Source organism: Neovison vison, chromosome X (assembly GCF_020171115.1).
Source record: "Neovison vison isolate M4711 chromosome X, ASM_NN_V1, whole genome shotgun sequence".
NCBI classification, from domain to species: domain Eukaryota; kingdom Metazoa; phylum Chordata; class Mammalia; order Carnivora; family Mustelidae; genus Neogale; species Neogale vison.
Window position 1 is genome coordinate 111,675,330 of NC_058105.1, and position 15,557 is coordinate 111,690,886.

Below are 15,557 nucleotides of genomic sequence, written 5' to 3' on the forward strand. Positions count from 1 at the left end.
TTACTCATTAACAGTCATTTTTAAGGCAACTACCATATCCCAAGGACTGTGCTAGTGTTGGAGCAAATTATTTCATCTCAGTCCAGAATCTAGCCTTGAGTCACTTAGATTCAGAAAATCATATTGTTCATACATTCAGAGATGATTAGACTTTTGACGACAAACTACCTGTAATTAACTATAATTAAAATAACCAGAAAATGCTAATTAATCCATTAATTTCTACAGTGATTTCAAATACCTCTAGCCGAGCCTGCTGCTATCATTTGGGGGTCAGGGCAAGAATCTGAATGGAGGTCCGTGTATCATTTGTCTAAATATTTAAAAGTTTGAAATCATGCTAACAGACTGTGTGTACATGTGTAGATGGCAGAGGGGAGGGGAGCAGAGTCAAAGACCCTCTTCTGTGCTGCACCACAGGGTGGCCCAGATATCCAGATTCTGTTCACATTTTCCTGCTGAAAGCTCCACCGCCCCTCATGTCCAGGAATATGCAATTCTCTGGGGAGGTTACTCCCGGGAGGATGGCACCGAAGAAGAGGCCACGTGAGTTCTGAAAACAGCAAGGGGGGGGCATTTGGGTGGAGAACTCAAGAATTTTCTAGGGGTTGGGAATGTGAGGGCCTCCAGGCCATGCACGTGTCCATGGCCATACAAACTCCTCAGAAGAGAGCTAATACAGGGCCCTGTATTAGCCACATAAAGCCATGATCCTGGGCACACTCTGCTGGCTAGGAAGGTATCAGAAAGGCCAACAGAATGCTCCTGGGGAATTTGTGTGGAAGAAGGGCAGTTTCATCAGCTTTGGAGCTGAGGCCTAGTTGACCAACCACATCTCCCAACAGAGAACACCTCACTTTGTGAGCTCTGAGAATACTTGTTTCCCAAATTCAAGAGTGTATCTCTTATAATGGGACTGACACAGTTTGCTTCCCCGAAAATGCCCTTTTCTCCAAGGCTCAGGGGCTGCAAAGATTTCCCACAGATTCGGAGAATTAGGGGCTAAAATCCAGCCCTCCCTCTGTTCAGCAAATTGGGCTGCTGGGCCCAGAGGAGCACCCTTTTCTAATTCACACAAGGTACCTCATCCAGTAGCTGGGATCTGCTGCCCATCCTTGTCCACCTCTGTGGGCCTGGGCAACTAGGCTCTACCCATTGACACAACTCTCAGGGCTCTGGAGAGCCCCTTGTATAGACCACAGGGCATTGTTCATAGGGATCCCCTGAGACCATTTATTTAATCTTATGGGACTCTCAAAAGCACACAAGACGCCAGAAAGCCACCAATCAGTGTTCAGATAATAGACATCTTCATGATCCAAGTAAGTAGCTTAATTGAATGACCTGAGCAGATCTGTGGTACAAATACACTGTGGTGTTGTGTTGGCGGCCCTGTCTCCATTCTGTTTGCTCTAGAGCCAAAATTAACCATAACCTCTGAACTTGCTAATGCTCATGACCAATAATCACCTCCTCTAAGTAGGAATTAACTGAGAAGAGATTGGCAGTGATTCTTCTTTTGGATGTGTGATGAGAAGCTCAGAAATATCAAATGCACTGTTATTCTAACAGATGACAACAAGAGGCAATTTCGAAACAAGCCTCTCGTGTGAACCATTGGGCCTTGATGACAGAAGAGTGGTTTTTTCCATTACTGACAAGAGCGAACCAGTGCGGGTAGAGGTGAATATTTTCTCGACAGCCGAGCCAGGTTTGACTTGAGTTTCAGAGAAATCGTCTCTTTGAGTCCATCCGTGTGTGCTATGTCAGTTTTGTCAGAATTTCAGTGGCTCCAGTGGATCATTCTGGGAGAAATAATGTGCCCAGGACTTGGACTTTTCTTTTTCTCCTGCAGTTGACTAAGTGCCAGCTACCCCTGGCATGTGGTTTACCTCCAATAGGCAATTTCAGCCTCTTTGGGGTGGGGGATGGTCTCTGGCGGGGGAGAAGAATAAGGAAGAGAGGAAACCATAGGAATGAAGAAGGAAAAGGTATTTGAGAACATGCTTGGATCTGAACAGAATTTTTGCAGGTCGAAGGCTACAGGGACCTGGGGGAGAGACTGACACAAATATGACGTCTATTTCCCTGGGTTCCTCAGTCACTTCTAGATGCAAGTCCCATGGCATTTTCTCCCTGCTGCCCTCCAAAATCCCCTCATGCTGAAGATTCTCTCCTACAGTCCTCATATTGTTTGGAAAAATAAGTGTATCAGCCGCAGCTTAGCTGAAGAAGCAGAGCCGCTGTGAGCGGTAGAGAAAGGGATTTCTCCCAGGAAACAGACCCGGCGCCTTGTGGGACGGGTGGAGGAGCGGAGGTGGGCAGGGGAGCTGGATGATGGGAGACGTTACCCAGCCGTAAGTCAGAAGCCCAGCACATCTAGCTGCCAAAGTGCAGAAGCTACCTTCCCAGAAGCCACCAGAAGCTGTTCCTACCTCGATGGTGCTGAAGAAAGGCCTGCCGTTGTTTGACAAGGTTAGCAGTTGCGAAGATCTGGACCCAGAGCCCAGGGGAGTGAGGTACAGCTGGTACCTTCTGTCACCAAGCCCAGCCATGACATCCTGGGGAAAGTAACAGCCATGACTTCACACTTACCTTCCCCACCTTGTGCAAATCCCTCTCTTGGCCAAGTCTAACCCAGAGCCATAAGGGAAGGGCATCCTCGGAAGCGTGATTCCAGCTCGCCAAGTGAGCACACTACACACTACACTCCAGGCAGAGGAGCAGCGAATTCCCTGACAGAGCCCCTCCAGCAGCCAGGCCAGCCCCCCAGCCAGAGAAAGTGTGGGATGGATGGATCCTCAGGTTCAAAGTCTTTAACTGATCAGAGCAGGTTTTCTCATGCTGGAGACTGGAACATGTGAGCAAGTGACTCCGACTTCTCCCACTAGCATGAAACAGGGAAAATCTTTCCGTGGCGAAGATGAATTTAGACGGATCTTCGTTCTGAAACGAGGTAGGATGCATTAACAGCAGCATTCTGCTGCCACCAGAGTTAAAAAGAATCCTTTTCTGGGAAAGGCCCCAGCACATGCATATTTCAAAAGCCCTTTTAATACACTTATTCAAGGGGGAAATAACCTTAATGCAAACTGCGAAGATTCTACATGGTTAAAATATTCCAGTCCATTTATCAGTGGCATTTAGAATAGTTTCTTGGCAGAGAAAATATTTATTAGGACCCAATTTTTCTCCATCTGTGTTCTCCTCTTTAAAGAAAGTGCTGAGTCGTATATTAACACTTCAAGGTCTTGACTACTTTTTATCTTGAAAAAAAGCAAGAAAATGTTTGTCATTCCAGGAGCATAATCAGTTGAGCCGGCACACAATGACATAGTTAATTCACCAACGGAATTTGTTGCCATAGCTCCAGGGAGGGACCGGGTAGATTAAACAATGGCCTTTTTCACGAGGGCAGCTTCCTCCACAACCTGCCTGTCCCCCGCGCCACAGGCCATCAGAGCGCCAGTCCAGAGCACAGCAGTTGTCAGTGAACAACAGCCCGGAGGGGACAAGTGGAGGCCTGTGGTAAATAAAGCAAGAACACCCAGCACCTTGATTTCTGCTTATTCAATCACTGGGACGTGACTAGCTCCTCCGAGTGCGTCTTCAAGCTAAACCTTCGGTCAAGTCCACCGGTGAATCCAGAGAAGGACAATTTCACCGTGTGACTCGAAAGAACTCCAAAACGAAGAGAGGACTCTAGAAAAAGAGAAAGGGGGGCAGGATCAGACATGGTGGGCCACCAGGAAAGCACCACGAAAGGGGACGCCGGGGACAGTGGCGCTTCCACATTCTGGCGCAAGGTAACAGTAACATACATGCTTTCTTAGTGATTTTTGCCCTTTGAATATCAAAGTCGGTCCAAAAAGGGAAGTCCTATGTATCTGTGAGTGTAATGGTTCTGTGATAATTAATAGAGTCACACTCGAAATGGAAATAGTATCCTCTCCATCTTAAGGTGATAAAAAAGAAAAATTGTGACTCATCTTTCTTTATCCCCTGACTTATGCAAGCTCCTTGGATAGAATTAGATGACAGGAACAGATTCTCTTTCTTAAAAAAAAAAAAAAAGAAAAAAAAGTCAAATCAGTTTGAGAAAATGTAGGTGGTGCGAGGCAAAGAATGATGCTGTGGGAGCCTGAGGGCATTGGAGGAGTGTTTTAACAGAGCGTTCATTACCCTATAAAATGAGAAATTTTCCTATTAGAAAAGTCACAAAATCCTGACACCTATTTCTGAATTTCTTGGAATGCAATTATCACAGAAGTGAGAATACATATGGTCTTTTATTTGGAGGGCTGGAGGGTGCCCAGGGGAATGTGCATTTTAGTGGAGCCTTGTTAAATTAAATGAGTTCTAGATAGAAAAAGTTTAGGTGGTGGGATGAAATAGTGAGAAGATTTCAGATGAAGTGAAGAAGAGATTAGGGCCAGGGGAAGCTTCCTGGCAATGCTATGTTTCTGTCTCACCATAAAGCTGATTTCCCACCACACCCCTGAGAGTGCTTTCTTGGGTCTCAGGACATCAGCCCTGCTCTTTCGAGTTTTGGCACTCTATCAAAACCTCGCCATGCCCCTTCCAGTGCCTCTGGATAGCACCACATGCCTCACAATGTAGTCTGGGCCCACAGCCACCGGGCACTTGAACAACCTGACTGGTAAACCATTTCCCCCAACTGGTCCCTTCCCCATTCATCTCAATATTGTCTCTGATTTGGAAAAATGTATATGTTGAGGATCATGAGTTTTACTGGCTCATTTTGTTGAGTAAATGGGGGAATCAGGAAGTATTCTAGTCATTCATTTATTCATTCTTTCATGCCTCATGACAAAAATAGATTTGAAATAGTATCAAAACAACTGGATTCAGTTCTTGACTGCTATGAATATGGAAAGTGGAGATGATCTTTCTATGCCCCGTCACGTAGAATTAAGTCTGTGCAAGTAATCGCACTGTTCTCCCATACCTTTTGTGAATTGAAAAATAGTCAAAGTCTTCTCATCTCATGGGTCTCCCAAGAGCATCACTTACTATAGCAATGGCTGCAGTTTGGGGACATGTGGCTGCCTCAGTCAGTAGAACATGTGACTCTTGATCTCAGGGTTGTGAGTTCGAGTCCCACATTGGGTGTAGAGATTATTTACAAATGAAATCCTTAAAAAAAATAATGGCTACAATTTTTAGCCCTTAGTAGGTGTCATGCCCTGTGGTGAGTACTTTATGTACCTTATTTCATGTGATTACATCCAACAAAAGTGCTTAAGATCCTAACTACTTGCCTCTTCTGCTAATTTGTACCTGTGAAACAGACTGGGTTTATTTAATCTCCTTGGGGAATCAAGATGTTAATCGTAACAATAACAAAGAAGTGATTGCGCTGACATTTTTTTAAAGATTTTATTTATTTATTTGACAGAGAGAGAGACCACAAGTAGGCAGAGGCAGGCAGAAAGAGAGGGGGAAGCAGGCTCCCTGCTGACCAGAAAGCCAGATGCGGGCCTCGATCCCAGGACCCTGAGATCATGACCTGAGCCGAAGGCAGAGGCTTAACCCACTCAGCCACCCAGGTGCCCCTGCGCTGACATTTTAATCACCCATTTTGTTTCTCAGTGTACTTTTGGTACACGAACTGACCTCAACTTCTATAAATTTAACTTTCTGATTTCCACTGCTTTTTTTTTTTTAAGATTTTATTTGTTTATTTGGGAGAGAGAGAGAGAGATCAAGAGAGAGCAGGGGCTGGAGGAGAGGGAGAAGCAGGCTCCCCGCGGAGCAGGCAGCCAGACACAGGGCTCCATCCCAGCACCCTGGGATCATGACCTGAGCTGACGGCAGCCGGCAGCCGCTCAACCAACGAGCCCCCCAGGCGCCCCTCCCACTGCTTTTGTGCACCATACACTGATACTCCCAAGCTAATGGTACTGCTTACCAGCCAATAGTTATAAACATTGTCATTAAATATTTTATCTGAACAGAGAGGATAGTCATGAATTTAATAATATTTATGAGCTCCCTAGGAATGCAAACTCCCTTTAAATGAGAGCGCTGGTTATTCATTTTCCACATGTTTAACTTTGGTACTTGATTGGCACTTATTTGGAAATCGGAGAATGCCTGAATACATCTCAATTCCTCTTACTCCAAATCCTCTAAGGTAGCTATGATTTATATTTCATTTTCAAGTGAGAAAATTGAAGCTCACAAAAGTTAAGTAAAATGCCCAAGTTAGTAAGGGTACAGTACAGCTGGAATTCAGGGTCTTGGATTCCATTTTCACTTTTTCTTTAAGCCTGCACTGTCAAATAAGGTAGCCACTAATTGCTTATGGCCATTTAAATTTTAATTAGTGAAAATTAAATAAAATTTAAATTTTAGTTCTTCAGTGGTACTAGCCACCTTTGAAGTGCTCAATAGTCACACAGAACTCGTGGTTACCTCCTTTGAACAGCTAGAATATTACATCATTGCAGAACGTTTTATTGGATAATGCTGTTTTAAATTGTAATGTCTCTTTTCTATATGTTGACACATGTCCTCAAAATACATTGCAGTTCTAAGGAATAAGGATTTAATATTTTACAGTAAAATTTCATTCATTGGAAGTCTCCTCATTTGCATAGCACCAAGTTAACTTTGATCTGCAAATTAATAATATAGATAAGAGTCAAGGAGACATTAAATGCACTTCAGAGACCAAAGATTTTTAAGCACCATCAAATAACTCCAGAAGCACTTACTTAGATGCAAGCAATTGATATGATAATTACACATCATTTTTATTTATTCATTAAAACAGGATCCCCTAAGGTGCCCTGGTAGGAAATAATATGGTTAGCCTAGTTCTTTATGGCAAACCTTCTGCTATTTCTAAATTCTATGTAAAATCATCTTATACTACTGATTTACCTTCCTCTCTTCCGTTGGGTCATTAAGGAAATCAGTAGCATAAAATACTATCACAATAAAAATTTTATGAACTCAAGATCTAATTCTGAAACCCTTGCTTCTTCCCCTCTATCCCAGGATACCCTGGAAGGAGTGCTCCTGTGGGCCCCCATAAAACCTGGAACACAGGAGAGGTTCTATAAATATCTTTTGATTGGCTGACAGAGACAGTTCTTTCAAGATGTCACTCATTGGAGGGAACCTCGATTTTCTATAGAGAATTCATGGATCAAAATGAAAACTCTCTCATTTCTTCTTTTCCCTTTACCAGTCTTCATTGCGAGATAAGGGCTTCCTATTTGAAAGGAAAGATGATTTCCAGGCATTGGGGGGGGCGGGAGGACGGGAGCTCAGTGCACTCCTGCCTGAGGATCTGGAACTAAACCTGCCAACTCCTTCAGCAGGGAGAGCTGCCTTCCCAGGGCACCAGTCACCGCATAGGCCCATCAGTTCTTAAATACTATGTTGACCCTATTTGCCAGGTACTATCCTGGTTCTAGGTAATAGAATAAAAGAAGAGGACTTTGAGCTACTGAGAGAAGAATGACACCTGAATTTCTAAATCTTTTTTTTTTTTAAGATTTTATTTATTTATTTGACAGAGAGAGATCACAAGTAGGCAGAGAAGCAGGCAGAGAGAAAGGAGGAAGCAGGCTCCCTGCTGAGCAGAGAGCCCGATGCGGAGCTCAATCCCAAGACCCTGAGATCATGACCTGAGCCGAAGGCAGAGGCTTAACCCACTGAGCCACCCAGGCGCCCATGAATTTCTAAATCTAACAGAGGTGGATTCTTGCAGCTTGCTCGAAACGGTCATACCAAAGATGGGTTCCTTTTTAGTAAAGAACACAACTCATTTCCTCAATTTAGTGGTTAGCTTCAAAGAATATGATTTGTCACTGCCCTGTCTTCGGTGAGGAAGATCTCTAGTGTGTAAGCCATAAGCAAAGAAACAAAAAAATAATTGAAACAATATGAATGTAGATTGAACATTTAGTCTTTCTTTGGAGGGAATTAAACAATTTGAAACATTCCAGATTTCTGAAGATTAGCTATCTGAGCATCTTTTAAAGGCACTAAGCCAAAGTATATATTACGTTTTTACTTTTTGTTCCAAAACACAATGAGAACTTCTTTCCTCTCCTCCATCTGTAATTCCTTCCCTTTATAGCAACAGGCATGTTATTTGCACAACTTGCAGTTAACTCAACACAGTCTTTGCCTCCTTTGGAAACTGTCTGGTAGACTGACCCAAGGGTCGCCGGTCCTATTTACACCAGTCAACAGATGTATGATCACTGCCATGGGCGGCTCTGCTGATAGTTCTCACCCTAGAAATTGATGAGTAGTGCATACGCTCCATGCTTGTTCCAACTGAATCTGGGGTTCTGGAGGACACTCATTTCTCCCTAAGCTATAGATGCCCACCCACTGTGGTCCTCTAAGCAAGCTTTGACTATTAGGCATCCTGAAAATCTTACAGCTCACCAAAATGTCTCAATTTTGTACACAAAAAGTTGCATAGTGAGAGGTGAAACCTGTGTCTGCTGAAACCTGGGGTTCTTCTAGTCTTCCCGGTACTGGAAACTATGGGAAGAAAAGGAATCTTACTGGAATCTCTTATTTTTGTCCTTTATTCTCAGAGAGTTGGAACTAGCTCTGACATGCCATGGAGCAAAGGATATATGAGAACGGGCATCCAATTAATCTTGCCCCATTCTTGCAATGAGGACTTATAATGTGAAAACATACCCTTTATTTCAATCTCACCCAGGTATTAGAGCATTTCAATTTTTTAAATTTTGATACTTTGTTTTTTAAGTACTCTCTATGCCCAACATGGGGCTTGAACTCATAACCCCGACATCAAAAGTCTCATGCTCTTCCAACTGCACTAGCCAGGCGCCTCTATAAGAGCACTGTAAAGTTTTCTTTGACTTTTCATGAACTAGAAATTTTCTCTCTCTCTCTCTCTCTCTCACGTACGCACACACACGTACACACAGATACGCACATAGAAAGAGAAGAGAAAGGAAAGACAATGAAAAGTATGACTCAGGATGAAAAGAAAATAATAGCTGCTTCACATCTCTCCTCTTCGTTTCCATTAAGTCTTAAAAGTACAGAAGAATTTAAATGTTAATTTTTTTAAAGCAAAGATGATATGATTCGATTTTAATAGTACCATCATATTAATTTTAAAAAAATCAATCATTGGGCACCTGGGTGGCTCAGTCATTTAAGTGTCTGCCTTCAGCTCAGGTCATGATCCCAGGGTCCTGGGATTGCGCCCCCCCATCGGGGGGGTCCCTACTCAGTGGGGAGCCTGCTCCTCCCTCTCCCACTCCCCCTGCTCTCTCACTGTGTCTCTCTGTCAAATAAATAAATAAAAATCTTTTAAAAAATCAATCATTAAGTGCTTGCTCTACCTATATACCCCTGTTCTACATATTCTTGGAGAGTGCGGACATCCATCTTGGATGCACGGCTCCTGATGTACTGTAGATGCTTAGTAAATGTTTGTTGAATGAGTGAAAGGAAGTTAAATCAGTGTTCATTCTGTATCCTTCTTGCCCAGAGAGAATCCTGAGTTTGTTCATCGAAGGGCAAGTCTAGGTTGTCCTGGAGAATGAACAAATTTCAACCCAGCCTCTGAGGCATGCATCATTGTGGGACCGATTTCATCGTAGACCGATTTCAACTTGACTCCAGCCTCTAAACTGCGTGGCTTTATCATTAACGCCTGTAACAGAGAAGTAGCGATCACTGTTTACAGGACTCTCTACCCCAAATCCTGCCAGAATCCTAGGGTTGCTGTAGGTTTGTGATCTACAAATCCAGGCGGGATCGCTCAGAGATACCAGAGGGGGCAGACTCCCTCTCTACAGTTCTTCCGCAGCTTCCCCAGAGACGTGAAGAGCTGGATCAGCCTCCAAGAGAGATAGGAAAGACTCGTTTACAAATCTGCCCCATGAATTCTTTTCCATGCGGCTACTATACCTTCCCTTAAGGTGGCAGTTGAAAGACTTTTGTAAGGAATTTTGTAAGGAATTCAATACAAAAATGGAGAATGAATAAAAGAGCTTTGTAGGATTTTTTCCATTATACAAGGTAGGAGAGTTATAATCTCCAGGAAGCACAATAGAAGTCTTCTTACCATTTACAGTGGGGACTAGGAGGTTAGTTAACTGAAAAGTAAAATGTTTCTAATAAAGAGTTGTTTGAAAAAATGGTTAATGCATGCATTAAATATTTAGATTAAACTTAAAATAGATACATTATTAATTGGCCAATCCTTTAATTGGACCACTGATTAAAGGTCTGTGTTGTCTTTTATTCATAAGGTGTACACATATGCAACAGCTATGATTTCTATTTTTGGTTTATTCTAAGTGAAGTGAAAACTCAAGATATCTTCAAAACATTGAGTATAGAATCCTAGATTTGGGGGGATTTTGTTCCCTATCTTTTACAGTTGTCTTCCCCTCACCTAATTCAACAGCAATTTTTAAAAGCCACATGACTATTTATCTTTCCAAAACAATTTGATTGTTTAAAAATAACTTTTTTGCATCATTTTTATCAGTTTATATAACATTTAATTAAATTGTATCATTGTAGTCACAATGGCATAAATAGGTTTGGGGAAAAGTTCAGTTAATTCTTGGAAAATGTAAAACTCAACTATTCAGAGCTAAAATACCCAGGCTTTCTCAAGAGTAACTTACCAGTAGACAGAGCACTCAGAGTGCTCTGAGGACCCTTAGGGAAAATGGAGAGCCCTGTAGGTTGGTTAACTTAGAGGTTGTTTAAGGGAATCACTCCTATTCCTCTCTAGACAGAAAAGTTTAAAAATAATAGTAACCAGAGCAGGAAGGACATCTTTTTTTGTGTTTGTCTTCCATGCTTCAAGGGTCACTACATTATTTAATGAGCGCCTCCTTTGTAATAGACACTCAGGAGATTCAAAGGGCCATTCCTTTTCATTATTATTATTTTAAAGGTTTTATCTATTTGACACAGAGAGAGAGAACACAAGCAGGGAGAGCAGGAGGCAGAGAGAGAGGGAGAAGCAGGCTTCCTGGTGAGCAGGAAGCCCGATGCAAGGCTGAATTGCAGGACCCTGGGATGGTGACCTGAGCCGAAGGTGAATGCTTAACCCACTGAGCCACCCAAGGGACCCAAGAGCTATTCTTTTAAATATATAATCCACGTCATAAAGGGTATAATTCATTGTTGCTTTAGTACATTCACAGGGTTATACAACCTTCCACACAATTTAATTTTAAGATTTTCATCATCCCCCCCAAATTGTACTCATTAGCAGTCCCTCCCCAGACCCCTCAATACCCCCAGCACCAGGCAACTGCTAATCTACTTTCTCTTATGTGGATTTGCCTATTCCAGACATTTCACAGGTGAGGAATCATACAATATGCAGTTTCTTGTGTCTGTCTTCTTTCACTTAGTTTATCTTTTCAAGGTTTATGTATGTTATAGTGTGTATCTGTATGTCATCCATTTTTATGGCCAAATAACATTTCATTGTATGGAGAGACCACTGTCTGTTTCTCTGTTGATCAGGCAGTGACCATTTGGGTTGTTTCCACTTCTTGGTTAGTGTGAATAATGCTTATGACATTTGCGTACAAGATTTCTGTGAACATGTGTTTCCTTTTTTTAAAATATTTGTTTACTTATTTGAGAGAGAGCACAGGTGCATGAGCACAGGTGCGTGAGCACAGTGGGGAGGGGCAGAGAGAGAGAGAAAATCTCAAGCAGACTCCCCGCTGAGCATGAAGCCTTATGTGGGGCTCGAACTCACAATGCTGACATCGAGATCTGAGTCGAAATCAAGAGTCAGATGCTTAACTGAACGTACCACCCAGGTGCCCTATGAACATATGTTTTTCAAATCTCTTAGATAAACACCTAGGTGTGGAATAGCTGGGTCAAATGGTAACTCTATTTTTAACTTTCTTAAAAAAGATTTAAACATTTTTTTATTGGAGAGAGAGAGAGATAGAGAGGAGGGGCAGACAGAAAGACGATCTGAAGCAGGACTCCCCGCTGAGCACAGAGCTCAAACCCACGACCCAGAGGTCACAACCTGAGTCATAATCTCAAGGTGGATGCCTAACTGACTGAGTCACCCAGGCGCCCCTCTATTTTTAACTTTTCGAGGAACTGCCAGACTGTTTTCCAAAGAGACTGTACTGTGTAACATTCCCACCAGCCATGTATGAAGGTTCCAGTTTCTCCATATCCCCACCAACACTCGTTATTTTCCATTTTCAAAATCATAGCCATTCTAATGGGGGTGACACGGTATCTCATTGGGCTTTTGATTTGTATTTCTGTAACGACTAGTGAGGTTTAGCATTTTTTCACCCGTTTATTGGCCATTTGTGTATCTTCTTTGGAGAAACCTCTATTGAAATCCTTTCCTCATTTTGAATTGTGTTATTCGTTGCAAAGACCCGTCTTCGGCTTAAAGTAAGGTTTCTCAACCTTGGCATTATTGACATTTTGAGCTGGATAATTCTTTGCTGCGGGGGTGGGGGCGTGGGGGGAGGGAGGCCTTTACTGAGCAACTTCCCTGGTCTCTACCCACCAAATATCAGTAGCATTCCCAAGTTCTGACAATCAAAGCTCTGTCCATGGTGCCAGGCTCGCTCAGTCCATAGATCATGTGAGTCTTGATCTCAGGGTTGTAAGTCCAAGCCCCACCTTCAGTATGGAGATTATTTAAAAATAAAATACTAAAAAAGCTACATCCAGACACTGCAAAATCACTCTTGGGGGCAGGCACAAAATCTCCCCAAGAAAAGAACGACTGCTCTACAAGAGCCGCCTGTGCAGCTGAAAAACACTTCACACAGAAACACAAGTTCGTGATGATGTAAGAAAGTGGAGACACCCTGGAGGCGTAAACTGACCTTCCCAAGTCTGGTTGATGGGTTAGCTAACAATATAAGAAAGAAAATCAAGTTTATAAAGGAGAATTATATAACACTATGAGATAATGATTTGATACCATAACACAAAAAGAGTTGTAAGTTTGTATATGAAAGTATCAAAAGTGTGGTACATCTAGAACTAGAGGTTTTATGAGAAGGTGAATTTACTGTGAGCTGATGGTCCCTTGATGGTCCTAGGCATGAAGCGTAAATGGCTGTTAACATGGCCTTTCACTCTTAGCCCTTAGCTTCATTTCTCCTGTTAGTTTCATCTCCTAGTGGAGATATGTGCCCATCTGTCTCAGACAGAGATTGCTGGATTCCAAGGAACAGTACCCACTAAGCTAGCTTTTCCTTTCTTTAAAAACAGATTTTATTTATTTGAGAGAAAGAGAACAAGCACAAGAGCAGAGGGACAGGGGAGAGGGAGAGGGAGAAGCAGACTCCTTGCTGAGCAGGGAGCCTGAATGGGGACCTGATCCCAGGATCCCATGAGGATCCCAGGATCCTCATGACCTGAGCCGAAGGCAGACACTTAGCCGACTGAGCCACCCAGGTGCCCTAAGCTAGCTTTCTCAGTGGGGGAAATGCAAAGGTCTATCCAATAGAATCCACAGAAAGCTGAAAAGCCAGTCTCAGCAAGGAAAGGGACTGGAGCAGCGTGAGAAGACCTCAGAAAGGGTTATTTGCAGAGATATTTACTCTAATCCCCTGACCTACTCAGACTCCATCTCTTAGTTCTAATTCCTTAAAGAGGGAGCTGGAGGATCAGAGAAACCCCTGAACAATGACCAGGGCTTGGCTTCTTAATCAGGTGTCCCAATCCTGGGCTGTGCAGTGGGATGGGTTTTCATAGATGGAGTGGAGTGGGTTGAGGGAGAGACAAAATAAAAGCAGCTACCTCATTGGCCTACCTCATTGATCAGGCCATTCTACCACCTGTATAGATTTTCCCCCCGACTTTTTGTCTTCACAAACATTTTTGCCTTATTTCTCCATGAAATACACAACACATCTCACAGAAATGGCCTTGCCATTGTTTGCCAGTTGAACACAATTACCCCCATTTACCTATGGCCTTATGGTCTTAATGTCAAGTACCTTGACATTATTATTATTATTATTATCATCATCATTATTATTAAATAATTTCCACACCCGATGTGGGGCTCGAACTCTCAACCCGAGATCAAGAGTCACATACTCTACCAACTGAGCCAGCCTGGCACCCCAAGTGTCTAGACTTTTAAAGGGGGGATACGGAAAAAATAAAAAATAAAAAAAAGGGGGGATGCAGGATGGGGGGCAAATTACCCATAATATTTTCTATTTAATAATGACATGGTAGGCAGGTGTCACTGAAACTAAGATGAACTATTTTAACAAGAAAAATATATCTGTTTGGGGAGAAACGTCTGAATCTCCTTCATCCCAATCCTCCCCCATTGGCATCACAGTTGGGAATAAAGACGACTAAGCTGTCAAGAGGTGGTACATCCTTCCCACTAGTTAATAAAGTGATGCCCTGCCTTCACAGCCTATTAATTAAGAAGGTAATCAGTGCATGCTTCAAGTTTGCTATTTGAAACTCAAAGGCAATAAAATCAGAACACTGCTCAGATTTTTTTTTTCTCATAAAGAAATGAATAACAAATTAGGGCCACAGAGCTAGAGTAATCACATTTTGAATGATTTCTCCTGAGCATGCCTTTAATAGCCTGTATGTGTTGGATAAGAAGAACAAAGAAAGGTAAAGTTAATTATCCAGGAAAAGCTTCACCAAGGAGTTTTGGTCACTTTAACCCAGGGTTTCTCAACCTTGGTACTAATGATATTTGGGGCCAGATAATTCTTTCTCATGTGCGTTTAGTGGAATGTTCAGGGGCATCCCTAGTCTCTAACCAGTATATGCTACTAGAACTGGCCCCACCCAAGTCTTAACAACAAAAATGTTTGCAGACATTGTTAAATGTACTCTGTGGGGCAAGATGACCCTGGGATTAAGAACTAATGAATTGGGTTGCCTGGGTGGCTCAGTTGGTTAAGCGTCTGACTCTTGACATCTGCTCAGGTCACCATCTCAGGGTCATGAGATCAAGCCCAGCGTCATGCTCTGCACTTGGTGTGGAGTCTGCTGGAGATTCTCTACCCCCCCCCGCCCCTCCCCCGACTCGCCCGTGCACCTGCTCTCTCTCTCTCTGAAATTAAAAAAATCTTAAAAAAAAAACTAATGAATTAACCACATACATTCCTTCATACTCTCCATCCCTCCAGGGTCCCTCTAGAGTTTGTTGTTTTAAGCCCTTAGGACCAAACATTTTATACAAGGGCCATTTATGTTTTCCAGGGAATTGTTTGAAAAGAAGCTTGTCCAGGTGAGGAGAAGGGCTCTTTGCATTTCTGTATTGAAGAGTAGCAAACAAAAAGAACAAAGGAAGGAGGTCTAATAAAGGTATTTAGGTAAAACACTCAGCCAAACACTCATATTTAATCCCTATGAGACCCTCAGGGGCATAATTAGCCTTATTTTATTGGTGAGGAAACTGAGATTTAAAGAGGTTAAGTAATTTGCTTAAGAACACACAGTTTGTAATTTAGTGGTGGAGCTAGAAATCTGATGGCAAATTTGTGCCTATTTGCATGTTGCCTCAT

General features: G+C 42.7%; 1 protein-coding gene across 1 annotated transcript in view; it reads left to right on the plus strand.

Annotated features, from left to right (window-relative positions):
• Window positions 1–3,464: 3,464 nt before the first annotated feature.
• The window catches only part of PCYT1B (phosphate cytidylyltransferase 1B, choline), a 121,683-nt gene continuing 109,590 nt past the window's right edge, over window positions 3,465–15,557 (plus strand). The window contains exon 1 of the mRNA XM_044235222.1: window positions 3,465–3,806. Coding sequence (XP_044091157.1) covers window positions 3,735–3,806 — 72 coding nt within the window. The 5' untranslated portion in view covers window positions 3,465–3,734. The remainder of the gene's footprint in view (window positions 3,807–15,557) is intronic.